The sequence below is a fragment of the Amblyomma americanum genome, chromosome 5 (genome assembly GCF_052857255.1).
Source record: "Amblyomma americanum isolate KBUSLIRL-KWMA chromosome 5, ASM5285725v1, whole genome shotgun sequence".
Lineage (NCBI taxonomy): Eukaryota > Metazoa > Arthropoda > Arachnida > Ixodida > Ixodidae > Amblyomma > Amblyomma americanum.
The window spans coordinates 180,529,654-180,545,292 of NC_135501.1; the positions used below are offsets into that span (position 1 = coordinate 180,529,654).

Sequence of the window (15,639 nt, forward strand, 5' to 3'; positions counted from 1 at the left end):
TGGTCTGAGGGAGATGTGTAATTAAAAAAAATTTAACATAAATAAAAAACTTTTTGGTCCTCCAACGAAATGAATTTTGAAATGTATGGTGCCCAAAATAATGCACACTTCCTAGCAGCTCACAACTTTGAGTTTTTTAAGTGCATTTTGGAGAAAATAGAACCAACATCCACGGTGTCAGAATCGCGAGGCTAGAAAAAAAAAACAGTGAAAAAAAATATATAGGGTGCGCTTAGCGACAATGCAACTCTCTTCAAATGTCCACATATGCAGATTGTGAGAACGAAAGGAAATACGCTTACGAAATAAAAAAACACAGATGCACTACAGTGCAGTATTAAATGTATGTGTGACAAATATGTGTAACAAGTGCAGCATACTATGAGTACAAGCTGCTGAAATGTCTAGCGCCAATGGCAGCATGACCATTAAATCCCCCGGCAACACTCAACTTAATTCTGATAACATCAGTGCATACTGAACAGCCAAGAAATACATTACATAGATTGAAAATTGTGTGAAGCAATGTGGCAATACCATAAACTATTAGAAAAGAAAATAAATGAATCTATCCAAGGGTCAAAAAGAGTTCTACACTTTACCATCTAGTTATCCTCACCTGTAGAACCAGTGCAGGAGGGCCTCGAGGAGAAAAAAGTATGCAGTGCACAACCCAATCTGTACCATAGGCCGAAGGACATCTCGAGATGACCAGGCTTCCTTTGGTTTTGCAACCTGGGCAGCGAATGGAATAAAGAGAGTATCACTGCATGGACTCCAACAACACAGTTTTAGAATAAGCAGAAAAAAGTTCAGCAGAGACTTTAGACTGCTTACGTGTGAGAATGCAGAAGCATTGAAGTCATGCTATGTTGCAGAATGACTATGAGTCATGAGTATGCGCACTTTGTACAATGTCATACTCCATACAATACATTATGTTTCATCATTCATAACCACAAGGGTTGGCTTACGGGAGTTGTGACCTTATACACTGGCATTCTGACATCATCAGAATTTCAAGCCATGCAATCATGTACAAGCGCAAAAAACAGGGACAAAGAAGGACTGTACAACACGAGCGCTTACTTCCAACTAAAGATTTATTGACAAACAATTCCTCTATCGTGTGGCTTTAGGTACATCGGTCAAACTGGCCGATGTCTGAATGAAAGATTGCTGGAGCACAGGAGGAAGGTATTCAATTATAGAGATGGTAATCTTTCTCAACATTGTCATGACTGCGCTGAAAAGAATAAGAAACCATGCAAACCTTTCTTCAGTGCATGCAAGATAGTGGCCAAGCATAGATGTCAGGATGTTAGAGAGATAATAGAGGCAGATTTGATTATAAAAGCAGGTCTATCCTGCGTCAGCGCACCATCTGTCTCACTGACTAAAAACGAAACAATGTTTTTGTGTGCGACCACTTATGTCGGCAGTGCTGTCAGTTTGACGTCATGCAGCAAGGTGTATTTAATGTGCTTATTTGTCAATAAATCTTTAGTTGGAAGTAAGCGCTCGTGTAGTCCAGTCCTTCTTTGTCTCTGTTTTTTGCGCTTGTACATGATTGCAATGCACCAACTCGCCCAAAGGCCTGTGTTCATGCCATGGATGGCGACGGACGCCGGTTTTGTGCTAATGGGACATATAATGCTTTCACATTAAAATGTCCGCAAACAAGGAACATAGGCTTTTCTTTCTTTTTAGGTACTTTTGTTTATAAACTGTTATGCAGCCTTTCGTATGCTCTGGCTTCATTGTTTGTGTTATGTTTGTGTGTTGTGTTTGTGTACTTTTGCTGCAAGAGCAGCATCAGCGGCACATTGTGAAAATGCCTGCATTGCCTGTGTGAACCCTTGGAGAGTGAAAACCTCTGCCCTTCAGCCACTTCCTTAGCTAGGAGGCTCCGGGAAATTACTGTCGCATGTGTGAAGCATCAGCTTGGAGTAAAAGAATTTGTTAGAGTAAAAGCATAAAAGCAATTACCAAGGTTAAATCCAACATCTACCACAGCTTTCTCGCATCAGGTTTCATTATCGTCCAGTCAATTCTTCTTTTTTTTTCTGTTTCACGCCAACAAAAATAACCCTCGCATCATATTCATGCACTCTTCTTTTCTGTGTTTTGTGCCAGCAAAGTTGACCGTTGTGTCACAATTGTGGTCGTGTTATACTCAGGTAAATACAGTATTTTCAGTGCTAAATTTCTCAACAATACCAATGTTTATTGGTGCCAAATAAAAAACAAAAAGGCCACAAAAAAGCATGCAATTAAATTTCACTTCAAAAAAGTTATGAGGAATGCGGCTTTTGGAGGTGAAATTTTTTTACTTTTTGGCATAGAGCGGCAAAATTTGCTGCGCTTATTGAGATGTGCACTAAATGAATAAATACAAATTTTTACTTATACATCTGCAATAGTTTTGACACTACAAATTTCTAAGTGCTTCACTGCTAACATGCAAACTTGCAGGAAGCCTGGCATGACAAAAAAAACATGGTGGGGGCCTAGCATTGCCTAACATTCTAGCCAAAGGAATGGCCCATGCTGTGATATTCTCCGAATATTTCTATCAACCTAAGTTTTCTCTACACGGAACAAGATAGCCATGCTTGCATAATGTACTCATTACTGTCATGTAAAATTAGTGACAGAGTGAAAGAAATGAAAAAGTTCTTCAGAAATACTTTTCTTTTTTTCTTTATGGGGTTTAACGTCCCAAAGCGACTAGTGCTATGAGGGACACCATAGTGCAGCCCTCCAGAAATTTCGACCACCTAGGGTTCTTCAACATGCACTGACATCGCACAGCACACGGGCCTTTAGAATTTCACCTGCATCGAAATTTCACCGTCGCGGCCGGGATAGAACCCGTGCCTTTCGGGTCAGCAGCCGAGCGCCATAACAGCTGAGCCATCGCGGTGGCCTTTTTTAAGAAATACATACGAACATTACTGCACAAAGGATCTATCAAGAAACGCGATGCAACAAACCGCATGACAATCAATGAAGCCATTGTCACACTATACTTTGAGCAAGGAGGGCAGTCAGGTCCAAAAAACACTTTTTGAGAAAACTAGAATGTGCAATGAGATCTTTCTTTAAAGTCACTTCTGGGCTGTTTTTGGAGAAAATCTTTTGGGATATAATTAGGAAGACCTTATAGATACGAAATCTTATGTTTTCTAATATTCAATTTTTTACCTTGTTTTAAAAGAGCATGCTTTTCTAACTTCCAAGGTAGAGCATACTGGCTAGGTCACATAGAGTTCACCACATGCAAGCACCATGTGTTTTAATGTTAGCCACTCCGTATAATGGGACAAGGCCAGCGCATACCTGGGCAGCAAAGTCGGAGTAGTTCTGCAGGGGCCCCGTAAACATTGCTGGCAAGTAGAGGGCGTAGGCAAGCGTTGTATCAACTTTAGGTGACCCCTCAGAGGCAGGCATTCTTATGGCATCGACCGCAAAGCTCACACACCGAGCTGCAGTCCATGAAAGGCCAACTTGTGTAAGGAAAGTCTCCACACTTCCATGGTACAAATAAACAGGCTACAGCAGAAAAGAGAGTAAAAAAAAAGAAGAAAATGGGTTACGGTCAGCATTGTAATTTTCTGACATGCCTGGCATGAGTGGTACGTTGCCACAAAATGAAACGGCAGTATGAAGACTGGTTTAAGAAGAGAGGGAGCTTTCAGTATCAACTTCCTCACTTTTTAGATGAATTTTGATGAAACTTGTTCAGCACATTAGTAATGCTTTCAAACTTAAAAGCACGAAATTTCAGCATTACATATGAAGAACTTCTGTTTCTACAAATTTTTTCTCTTGTAGAAAGGCCGCAGACTCAACAAAATGTGGCAAAGGATTGTTTCAGCAGTCACTGCATTTCTGAATGCATTCTACATGTGATGAAAATCTTATGTTTGTTTTTCTTCCACAACACAAATTCTCTTTTCATTTTTTATGAGGCAGTAAGAATAGGCATGTTTAAACTGCGAACAAGATATCACGTCCAAAAATATGAAATCCATCCAAATTAAAAACCAAGATTGTCATCATATATAATGGAGTTCTGTGAGTGGAACAATACAAACAAGGTCAAAACTGACAAAAAGTTGTGAAGAAATCTGTTCCGCATGGTAAGCACATAGTCAGAAAACTGGAATGGAGAAAACCACCAGTTTCTCGGGTGTTTTGTCAATATGCAGTGCGACAGCAGTTCATGAAGCAATTTTCATCAGAGCACTTCCCGGCAGATTTCAGCCATGAAACTTCGGGACAGCATAGAAGACTAGGCATAAGAGCGGATACAACGATTAAAAAAAGAAAAGAAGTTGTTATGAGCCACATCCCCCCACGTAAGCACTTTATGGGTTCACCAAGCATTTAAATATGTGCATGCCTCAACCCCCACACAAGGTCGGGAGAGGAGGTCATGAGAGGAGAAAAATGTGCAGTTTAATAAGTTAAATTTTTTCAAGCTTCAGGCAGCTACCATGGCCGTGGCCAGTTAGCCATGTTGCTCCAGCGGGTCAGGAAGCTCCCCCATCCTTAGGGGAATTTCCGCGTGCGCTGGCGGTAGAGCCAGTGGTGCAGCGCCGATTTTTCAGTGTAAAAAAAATTGACGAGAGGATAGGGAAAGGCGCGAAGACAGTGAAATTCCAATTTTTATAACAGCTAACTCAGCTTCTGCAAAGTGCTTCTTGCTGGAGGGTATTCGTGGAACAATGTCCTTTAACAACCCAGGCATACCACAACTTTATTGAAAGCCCCTTTCAGAGACCTCTTAAATTACTTCCTGTTGCAAAAAGTTACCTGCAAATTAGTGCACTTATCTGACCACAACTTTTTCACTGCTGTTTAGCTTCTTGTTTTGCATATTTATTGTGTTCTCCTCTCTTGATATGTTGTCTCCACCTTATGCATCAGCCTGAGACCATTTCCCTACTGTAACTGCTTACAGCAGACTGTTCCACTAGACAGCCAGGCATTGTTAAACCCTTTAGGTGCTATGTACTGTCACGATCACAATATTGCGGGACCTGGGAGAGCGTGGCAAAACTGCGTTCTGCGCCTTCTAACGGCGCCCGTCCGCTCCAGTTACCCTCGCAGGCTTCTCTGTACCCTTACTCCTACCTTGCGCTCAGCAGACGCAGATCGAAACCGGCGCCAGGTGACGCTTTGATATCTAGCGATAGCATGTGCCCCAGCCGCTGTGATGAGTGAAGCAGATTGCGCGCCGTGTTTCGCGACGAAACACATCTGGCTGTGTCAGCAGAGCGCGCATTCCATTTGGCACTGTCGCCGAAATAAAAGAAATGCAGGCGCTTATGAAGGCTGCTAAAGCCGACGAACAAGTTGGGGATGTTCTGTTAGTGCAGTCGCACGTTGCTAATGTTCTGTGAAATTGCCATTGACGGCGATCGCGGCCTTGCAACCCGCGGCCTTGCAACCCGCGGCCTTGCAATTGGCCAGCAAGTTTTAGTTGAAGGTAGATAAACGGGTCGCGCTGCCATGTGTCTGCATTCTGCAAAAATGCCGCCGAGAGTTCCTGCTGAAGAAAGAAGACATATTACACGGCTATATGTGGAAGGAGTGCCTCAGCGGGAAATATGCCGGCGCACGGGACGGTCGAAATCTGCGGTCACCCGTGTTATTCGGGCCTTCCGGGAGGACAACGGAAGGATAGCGGACGCACAGCGCTCCGGTCGACGAAGGGCCACGGACGATGAAGAAGACAGGCTGATCGTTGCTGCAGCAGTCGCTGATCCCTTTATGACTGCTCGAGAATTGCGGCAGGAAATGGACATTTGGGTGTCCTTGTGCACCATAAGGAGACGACTGCGGGAAGCCGGGCTGCAAAACTGCGTGGCAGCTCAGAAGCCCCATCTGACTGAGAAGCAGCGCAAACAGAGGCTGGAGTTTGCACGCACTCTAGAGCAGTGGACACTGGACGACTGGGCCTGCGTTGTTTTCACAGACGAGTCCACTTTTAGTACCCGATGGGATCAACAGCGACGCGTTTGGTGGCCCGTCAGTTGCAGGTAGGCAAGAGTCACTCCTATTAAGGAGTATAAATTGTTATAGTCGCTCGTTATATGCTTTTAAAAGGCACGAATGCTTGAGTTTTTCTTAGTGCTGCTTATGCAATGGACCGTACTTCCTACCGCGGTTCTTCCATCTTGTATTCCTTTATTGTCTTAAGGTATCTGGCAACACGCCTGGAGTGATTTATTGCTTCAATTTCTCCATGCTTACAGCAGTCGTTTAATGCCCTATAAGGTGGCCATATTGTTTTGTTCTTCTACTCAATTTCGCGTGCGGCGACTGATGCATGTGCGCCACTGACATGAGAGCAAACGAAGTGCGATAAAGCAGGCTCGACTATGTTACTCATGCGCCTTACTGTTTCTCTTCCCACTCGACCCCCGTTTAGGTATCTACCAAGTTACATGAACAGCGTCTTTTCAAGTGGGCGATGCACCGTCGCTGTGTGGGGCGCCATCTCAAAGGACGGACTTGGGCCCCTGGTGCGCATTGACGGACGCTTCAACGCAGAGGCGTACAAGGATATTTTGGAATACACCCTAGGGCCTTATATCCTGGGTGGCCCATTTCCGGACGGTCTATACTGGCTGCAGCATGACCGCAGCCCTGTGCACACTGCCCGCACTGTGGAAAGGTACCTAAATTCTCGCGGCGTGAACCGCCTGCAATGGCCGCCAAATGGCGCGGACCTGAACGTTATAGAAAACGTTTGGGGCCTAATGAAAAAGCGCCTATCTTCAGGCAACATAGGCTCCTGTACTGCCGACGCGCTGTGGGTCCGCATCAGTGAGGAGTGGGAGTCTCTGCGCGCTGATCTTGAGTTGGTTGCGGCTCTATACCGCTCAATGCCAGGTCGTCTGCAAGAAGTCATCGCCGTGGATGGAAATTTCACGCGACATTAGCAACGTGAGAAAGGACTAAAGGACATCCACCACGAGTTCGATGGATTTAGTAGTGTGCATGTTTGTGTTGTATTTCTTTTATTTCGGGGAAAGTGCCGAATGTCATGATTATTGCACCGCGCTCAGCCCGCTGAGTTGAGTTTTCCTGCCTTAATATCTGTGCACACTTCTATTATGAGGGCTCGTCCACGATTGGCCTCGATAGAAATTCTGTAACACATCTAAAAAATTTTCTCAAGTATAGTTATCACATTGCTTTTTTCACGCTGCAAATAAATCTCGTGTTTCCTTTCCATACATGTTTTGTGTTACTACATTTATCCTAGGTGGCTTGGCATTCGAACGTTCATCGTGACGAGCTGCAGTTGCTCATGTGAACATTCTAATCTCTGTTCTCCGTTCGTTCTGCTTGCATATGGTGAAACCTGAGGAGAACGCTTGTGAAGAGCACAGGAATAAAAACAAAGCATAATTGGACGCCCCTTCACCCAGATGTGTTTCGCCGCGAAACACGGCGCGCAATCTGCTTCACTCATCACAGCGGCTGGGGCACATGCTATCGCTAGATATCAAAGCGTCACCTGGCGCCGGTTTTGATCTGCGTCTGCTGAGCGCAAGGTAGGAGTAAGGGTACAGAGAAGACTGCGAGGGTAACTGGAGCGGACGGGCGCCGTTAGAAGGCGCAGAACGCAGTTTTGCCACGCTCTCCCACGTCCCGCAATATTGTGATCGTGACAGTACATTTGTGGATGCTATGTAATTTGTGGATGTACCCGAAGGCGACTGAATTCCTCATACACAGGGTGTAATGTACTCAAATGCAGAAACAGTACAATGCTGAGACTTAACAAAAGACGGAGCAGAAACACATCAAGCCAGGCATGCGAAATGAACGCAGAAAACAGTCTTTAAAATGGAGAGCTTCGCGTTTGTACGGAAGCTTTGATACAGCTTCAGTGAATCAACGTTTTCATTTGCTTGTTCTTCAAACATATGTGCTTTAAACAGTAAGAAATATCCTGAATTGTTTACATAGCTCCATACTGTGGAATAACTGAAAAGAAGAATAACTGAGGCCTCAAAAGCAGTCTAGAGCCACTAGATAGGCACAGGCAGGCTTGGCATGAGTTGCATAATTAATCATCAAAGAAGATGGAAATTTCCTGCGGATTCTTGGCACACCCCTTACAGAAATATGAGAGTCTGAAAATTTTCTTCCCACTGAATAATAGTTAATGCCTGAAGAGATTAACTGAACTTGGCCATTTTTTAAGGGGCTGCGAGTTTACATGCCGTTTTTTGTACGCATGTTAGGAATGAAGGGATGGAAGCCAAGACGTGGAGTTCCTCCTGAAAGCTGTTGGTGTTCCCCAAGGGTAAAAAGATTTGTGAAGCCGTGAGTTATGCTTTTCAAAAGAAGAATGATACACAACTGAGTTAACTTCATTATCTGATTAGGCTGAAATTAGACTGGCATACACAAACAAACCCCTCATGGATACAATGACACCATACTCGCCAAGATATGACAATGAAATCATAAACCTTCACTACTCTATTGTCACATCTTGTCACATCACTCTGTTGTCACATCTTTACCATGCCTGCAGTGTCCGCCCCTCTGCAGATGTTATTTTGCCAAAGTCTGGGTTTCTGTGAGCACTTCATGACCAGACAAGAATAAAAAATAATATGACAGCATCTCGCAAAGTGTAGAAAGTGCCACATACCTTCAGGAATGTAAGCACCGGAAAGGCGGAATGAGCGATGACAGCGAGGCCGAGAAAGTAGCACGCCACGATGCTCCTGTGCCTCGCCGAGATGAAAAAGGCAATATACAAAGTGTAGAAAGAGGCAGTTATCAACCAGCCGACATTGCAGAGGAGAAAGAATGTGCTGTAAACGGCGTAGAATGTGGGCAACCACTGTGTTGAATGGAGAAAAGCAAAATAAAACAATTAGAGGTAAATGCATATGCATGAAAAAAAGCAACATTTACTCTAAGGCTGTTTTTACTACAGCCGCTCATGAAGAAGTTTACATCTAACACTGCCTAAACGCACCAGTGTCAAGTCACAAAAACTGAAAATTTGTGAAAAATACACGGGTGAAAGTAGAATGTTGAAACACGGTTGGACGTTTTGATCAACTAACGGCCTAAGACAACAGTTTGTTTTTCAAAAAAAAATGTATCTGGATACGTTGTGAAAACCTTCCACCAAGAAATATGAACTAACAATTGCAATATGCCCTAATCACCTCTCTAACAAAAAGTATCCTTACAATAGGGTGACAACTGCACCAAACAGAAATGAAGAAGAATGTTCCTCTCTCTCCGTTCATTACCGTCGATTTCCCCATAATTAATGTGTAAAAAACTAGCTCAGCTTTCAGGGTTATTGCAAGTACAAAGATCATCTTGACTCCACAGCCGTGCTTGAAGAGATTCCTTCAAGAACTGTTTTTGAATGTGCGACGAGCAAAGATTTCGTTCGCGATATACATAATACATCTGGTACACTTACGCTGCGATATTTCGTAAAAAGGCAGTGGCTGACGAGCGGCTGCACCAACACCCAAATCCAAAACTTGCGTATCGCAGTGCTGTACCGGTACCATTCTTCGTCGGCAGTGTCCTGCACAGAGAGTTCAAGCAAAAACATAGAGCAGTTTGCATAAAATAAACCAAAATAATTAAGTTTCAGAAAAACTCGGATTTTAACCTTGTCGCGCGGAATGCCAAACGAGCCGTCAACAAACTCGTCGGGGGCAACCCGGGGCAAAGTGGAATCTACGGGGGTGAGAAATCAAGAATCTACCAGGGCCGTTTGCAAAAAAAAAAAAAAGACTTCGAATGTCCCGCGCTCGGCCTGGTCAGAAAATTACGAATCGCACAGCTGCGCGCTAGATACCATAAACCGGACGAAAACTTACTGGTTTCGCTTGTCACGAAGCAACCAAGCACGTAGATCAATCCGGATGTCCAGACCGACCAATGCACAACCTTCAGCAAAATTTGCCATTTGTGTAGGGTAGCTGCCAGTCTGCGAGAAAACACGGGTAGCAACTTCGGTTAGAATCATCAGTGCACCGAAACTTTGTCTAGACGTCAGTTATACGCAGAAATGGAGAGATCGCTCAAAAGCTAAACACAGAAGCAGACTTACTTATCGGGAACGTCTTCTAATGATGGTGTTTTGTCCAAGTCTGGGGAAACAGAAGACCCGGTCATGATAGCTTTCAACGGAGCCGGCGTCAAATGTTTTCGTTAGGCCTCGTGAAGTAGCATCGGACTGAGCTGGTTTCGCTCGTCAGGAGAGCGATCGAAAGATGTTAAACGATGGAACACGTGGCGCCTACCTCTCTGGTACATCCGAGTCGATTCTGTGCTAACGTCATGTGAAATTAAGGCAGTGTTCAGCAACAGGTGTGGATGACACGAACAGTTGCGCAGCTGTCATTGGGAACGGGCAAGAACTTCACCTTGCGTGGGCGCCGTGAAAAGCAAAAGTAACAACACTGTAAAGATCAGAATACGTGAATGATGCGCCGCTCCTTAGTAAGCAGCGTTTGCGAGCCTGTCTTTACTTATTAAATTAATTACACAACTCCAGAACGCACACCAGATTTTCGATCCTACGGGATCCTCCCAGGTGTTACAGGCTTGCGGGCACAGAGGCATGGCATGGACAGAGCCATAATAAAGCAGACGATCCTAGTGCCGCACAAAATAATTGAACGTTAATAATTCACAATTTTCAATAAATAAAAAAATATAAAGTAAAAAAATAATTTGATAACGTATAAAACACAATTTTTGATGCGGCAGTTTAAAAAGTTAATACTGCTTTTGCTTTATCTCATGAGCGCGCAGTTTGAATTGACAATGCGCTTCGACGTTGTGCGCGCGCATTGGTGCATGCCCGCGTGTCATTCGTACTGGTATTTTCATAAATTACGTTATGTGAAAATTCCTTAGCATGACTTTATTCGAAGGAAGCGTTGAGTTTAAACATGCCAGCAATGAGAAACGTTATAGTCGCGTCGACCACAACGCGCTCAAATCGGCTGGTGCCAGCGAGCACTGAAGTGGCGACAAGAAGCACGTACGAGGCTGTTGTGCAAATGATTTATTGGCAGTGCTTTTGTTTTAAGAGTCCGTTATCGTGATGGTAGATGACGGTGGAGCACGTTGTTTGACGAACAAGGCGAGGAAGCTCCATACGCTGCGTCGGCAGCAGCTCCGAGCTGGCACACTGGAGCCCACGCAGCGCGGCGGCGATAGCCCGGGAGCAGCAGGTCACTGCGTCGACTTCCCCTGCGGGCCCTCGTTGCGTTGACAGGAAACAGCAGCGTGGGAAGCGTTGGTGTCCCTGCCCAGTCAGTAGGCCTCGGGAAGGAGACGACGAAGCCCGTTTGCCGCGTTGCACCATCGGTGATTAGGAAGCGATTCTGCACATGTTAACGGCCACCTTGCCTGGTCGACAGGCACCCTTGAATAGACAATTGGAACATAAAGGTGATCAGAATTGACTGCATTGATGAGAAAAGGAGCCTTGCACACCGCAAAAGAGCCGGACTGACGTCCACCTTGCCTGGTCAAGAGGCCCCCTTGAAAGTGTGCAAAGGTAGGTAAGTAGCACATACAGATGATCAGGAATGCTTGCACTGATTAGAAAAGGAACCTTGCACACCGCAAAAGAGCCGGACTGACGTCCACCTTGCCTGGTCAAGGGGCCCCTTTAAAAGTATGCAGAGGTAGTTAACTAGTACACACAGGTGACCACGAATGACTGCACAAGACAGACAAGCACGAAACAAGGAATTTATAAAGTCAGGATGAACAGCTCGAGTGTAAAACGGGCCATCAAGCGTTGTAGACTCTGTAGTAAAGTTCTTGGGGATGGAGGAGGCATACGTGAGGTAGACAAAAATGGAATATCTTGCGTGGTGTATGGACGCCGGACGTAGCCAGAGATCCAAGCACTCACTTGCCGACTTTGGCTCTCGAAGCCACCTCAGCGCATCTGCAAAGACAGATGGAAAGCATGGATGTCGTGCGCACGCAATATAAGTGCCTGGCGGACACGCTGAACACGTACCCTACTGAAGGGAGCAAAAGCGGCGTATGCCATGCGAGCATCGATTCGCTTGCACTTACCACCCTACTCCTGGTGTCAAGAGAGCTAAAAATAAGGACGAGTCAGGAAGGGAACGTCTTGCAGGCATGTCGGACCGGGGCTGCAGGTCCGAGCTCGGACTTGCCGAGCCGGCTCCGTGCTGTCCACATCCAAGGGAGACCCTATGCCGGCATATCTGCAAAAATAAAAAGAAACCTTTGCCAAAGGAAACCCATGGATGGAAACAACTGAACAGCGCGACCAGACAGGACGAAAGAGAACACAGACACATGCTCCGTTCTCTTCCACCCCGTCCGTCAACGCTGTTCAGTCGTTTCCATCAACATGCACCAACCAGACCGATAAACCCATCTTGCAACCATGGATGCCCTGAGCTGTTCGAAGTCGTCCGAGGGTCACACTGGCTGTACTGTCGGAAACAAACTTGGCGTGTGCCACGCGAAGTTCGACTGAACTACATCGTCGACCCCCTTCAGCGGCACCTGGCGCTGATACAGACCGTGGGTGCCGCTTTCACCTGCAGCCATGCCAGTTTTCTCGTTTCGGTAAGTCAGGTCCTGCTTACCGACAACGCAGAAAACGACGCTGCGATGCAGTGCAGTCGAACCACCCGACAGTACAGCGTTTGTGACGGGAGGCAGCAACAATGCGAGGCAGGAAGGGATTATCTCGCTCGGTACATCGATGCCGGACCGAGACCAGAGTTCTGAGCTCGCACTTGCTGAATCGGCTCCCTGCTGTCCTTATCCAAGGGAGACCCGAAGACGGCATATCTGCAAAGATAAAAAGGAACCTTTGCCAAAGGAAACCACGGATGAAAACGACTTAACAGCGCGAACAGACGGGATGGAAGAGAAGAACACAGACATGTTCCGAGTTCTCTTCCAACCCGTCTGTTAGCTCTGTTCAGTCGTTTCCACCAACACGCACAAACCAGTCCGACCGAGCCCTCCTCTTGCAACCATGGATTTCGCGAGCATTCCAAAGTCGTCCGAGGGTCACACTGTACACTGGCTGCACTGTCGGCAACAAACATGGCTTATGCCACGCGAACTGTGACTACACTACATCTTCGACCCCCTTCAGCGGCGGCTGGTGAATGAACACCGCTCTCCGCTGCAGCCATGCCAGTTTCCTCGTTTCGGTAAGTCGCGGTGCTGCTTACCGAAAACGCAGAAAACGACGCTGCGATGCAGTGCAGTCACCCGACAGTACAGCGTTTGTGACGAAAGGCAGAGGGTGCACGAAAGGAACCTTGCACGACCCGCAGCTGCCATATCGGGCCAGATGTCACCGCACCAGTGCCTTTGGATCAAGTATGAGAATGCTGGAGGTAGCATATCTGCAAAGAAAAAAAAGAAGAGGTGGCAGACACGCAAGCACATCGCAGTTACACATACTCACCGTGAGAGCAGAGTGGGCGTGACTGAAGCCTTGTGCCGCGGAGCTGAAAAAAGTAAGAAAAGCGAACCGACCTTGGCTGCAGCGGAAAACACGATGTGCCGCAGACCGCAGGCAGCGTCCGTTCTTCGGAGTTGCTGGACGAGGCTGGCGAGAATTTCCGAACGCCGTCTACGACCACAACCTCATGGTGACTTGGTCGCAACGCCGTGCGGAAGAGTTTCTGTTTCGTGACGGAAACGGCAGCGGGCTCGCATATCTAAACCCCCTTGAGGCAGCGAGCAAAGTCGGGCTGGTTGGTTCATGTTGAACGAAGCGACGGAACAGCGCTGACAAACGATACGCAAGAAAAGAAGAGACGGACAGCGCTTGTGTCCCTCCCCCCTTTTCTCTCGTACCGTTTGTGGGCGTTGTTTCATCATTTCGTTCAATACGAAGTTTCCTCGCTGGATCAACACCTACAGCTGTCCTGTCTAGTGTGAGCTAAGCCTAAAGCTGTATACGCGCCGCGAATCCTAGCTCACCACCCTTCCGTCACGAACCAGAAACCCGATGGCGGCAGCCCATGAAACCTCCGTGCTCTTAATGCTGCGTGTTGCTTGTTGCTTATTATTAAATGCTCGCGGAAATAGCGCGAGTGAAGCTTAAATTTTGCTCTAACAGCCCAGAGCAGGTTTCACGGACACGTCGCCCTCGCCGCGAGGCCTTGCCTCGCACTCACCTTCGATGCCGACGGCCTGGCTTGGAGGTGTATTCCTCGGCAGTAGTCGGTCGGTCGTGAGTGCAACGGCGTCCATGCGACTCCGGTAGACGGTGAAGACGACAGCAACCCACTGGCACCGGGCACAAAACACATCCAGAAGCACTGCCGCTCGTGCGGCGAAAATAAGTTCTCGCGGCTAGCACCAACGAAGAACGAACGGCGATCCCTGTGTCCGTCGCATTTTTCACTCGCGAGTCAGCAGCTTGCGCATGCGCGTTACTGTCCACTACAGGCCTTTTCAATGGCGGTCTGCGCTGACGCACTTATCAGCGATGGAAAATTTCCCCCTCGGTGCAGATGCCGGGAACAGTGACAGTGCACTGGGCCACGCCGCTGCTTCCGTAGGCAGACGGGAGGCGTCGTCGCGTTTCTTGCGGCCATACTTTTTTCTTTTTGTTTTCTTTGTCTGCCCCTTACGCGGCTCGATGAAGCGATATGAAGATTGCTTTAGACGCGCATGCTTCGTCATGCATGCGCATGCTAGAGCTTTGGCGACGTTTTCCGTGTTGCTCGTTTCCTGCACTTAAAGCAGACGACTAAAATAATAGGAAACATTATCGCATCCCTTCGTGTTAATTCAAAAACCTAATGGGTTCCAACTTCCGCAAGGTGAACGAAGCGCTTTCAAAAACCATACAAACAGTTGTGCATAATGCATCCAAACGCGAGACACTATATGCGTTTAGCCGCCGCGGTGGCTCAGTGGTTATGGCGCTCGGCTGCTGGACCGAAAGATGCGGGCTCGATGCCGGCCGCGGCGGCCGAATGTCGATGGAGGCGAACTTCTAGAGGCCCGTGTACTGTGGGATGTCAGTGCACGTTATAAAACCCCAGGTGGTCGAAATTTCCGGAGCTCTTCTCTAAGGCGTCCCTCACAGCCTGCAGTCGCTTGTGGACGTTAAACCCCCATAAACCATAAACCAAACTATACCTTCGATTTTTTCATTTCTTCTTCTGCAGCCGCCCTAGACTGGGCGTGCTGTTAGCCCATGCACAACCGCGAACGCGAAGACATGATGAACACACAGATAGGACTGGCGCCAACTACCAACTGACTTTATTGTTGGTATTTACTGGGCTTCGGTAGTTGGCGTCAGTTGTGTGTCTGTGTGTTCGTCCTCGTGTCGTCGTGCCAGATCTCATTTGAACAATTCTGTCTCATTACAACGAACTAGCTCGGACTTAAGTATTGCTAATTAGCTCTTCGTGCGTTCCACTTATTTTCTTGCTTGATCGCTTCTGCTAACGTTTATGTGACGGGTTCACCGTCCTAACGACGGCGGGTGGTTCTTTGCTTCGGCTGTAATATTGAATTGCAGCACTATATAGTCGGTTACAGCGTAAGTTTACAGCGAAGCTCTGCCAACATTCAGGAGCG

At 46.8% G+C, this 15,639-nt stretch overlaps 1 protein-coding gene across 1 annotated transcript in view; it reads right to left on the minus strand.

The window, feature by feature from the left end:
• The window catches only part of LOC144133110 (protein-cysteine N-palmitoyltransferase HHAT-like), a 30,893-nt gene extending 15,793 nt beyond the window's left edge, over positions 1–15,100 (minus strand). The window contains exons 1-7 of the mRNA XM_077665967.1: positions 10,124–15,100; positions 9,891–10,000; positions 9,680–9,747; positions 9,482–9,592; positions 8,687–8,881; positions 3,343–3,555; positions 620–735 (exon numbers count right to left, since the gene is read on the minus strand). Of these exons, the coding sequence (XP_077522093.1) occupies positions 620–735; positions 3,343–3,555; positions 8,687–8,881; positions 9,482–9,592; positions 9,680–9,747; positions 9,891–10,000; positions 10,124–10,188 (878 nt within the window). The 5' untranslated portion in view covers positions 10,189–15,100. The remainder of the gene's footprint in view (positions 1–619; positions 736–3,342; positions 3,556–8,686; positions 8,882–9,481; positions 9,593–9,679; positions 9,748–9,890; positions 10,001–10,123) is intronic.
• Between the last annotated feature and the right edge of the window lie 539 nt (positions 15,101–15,639).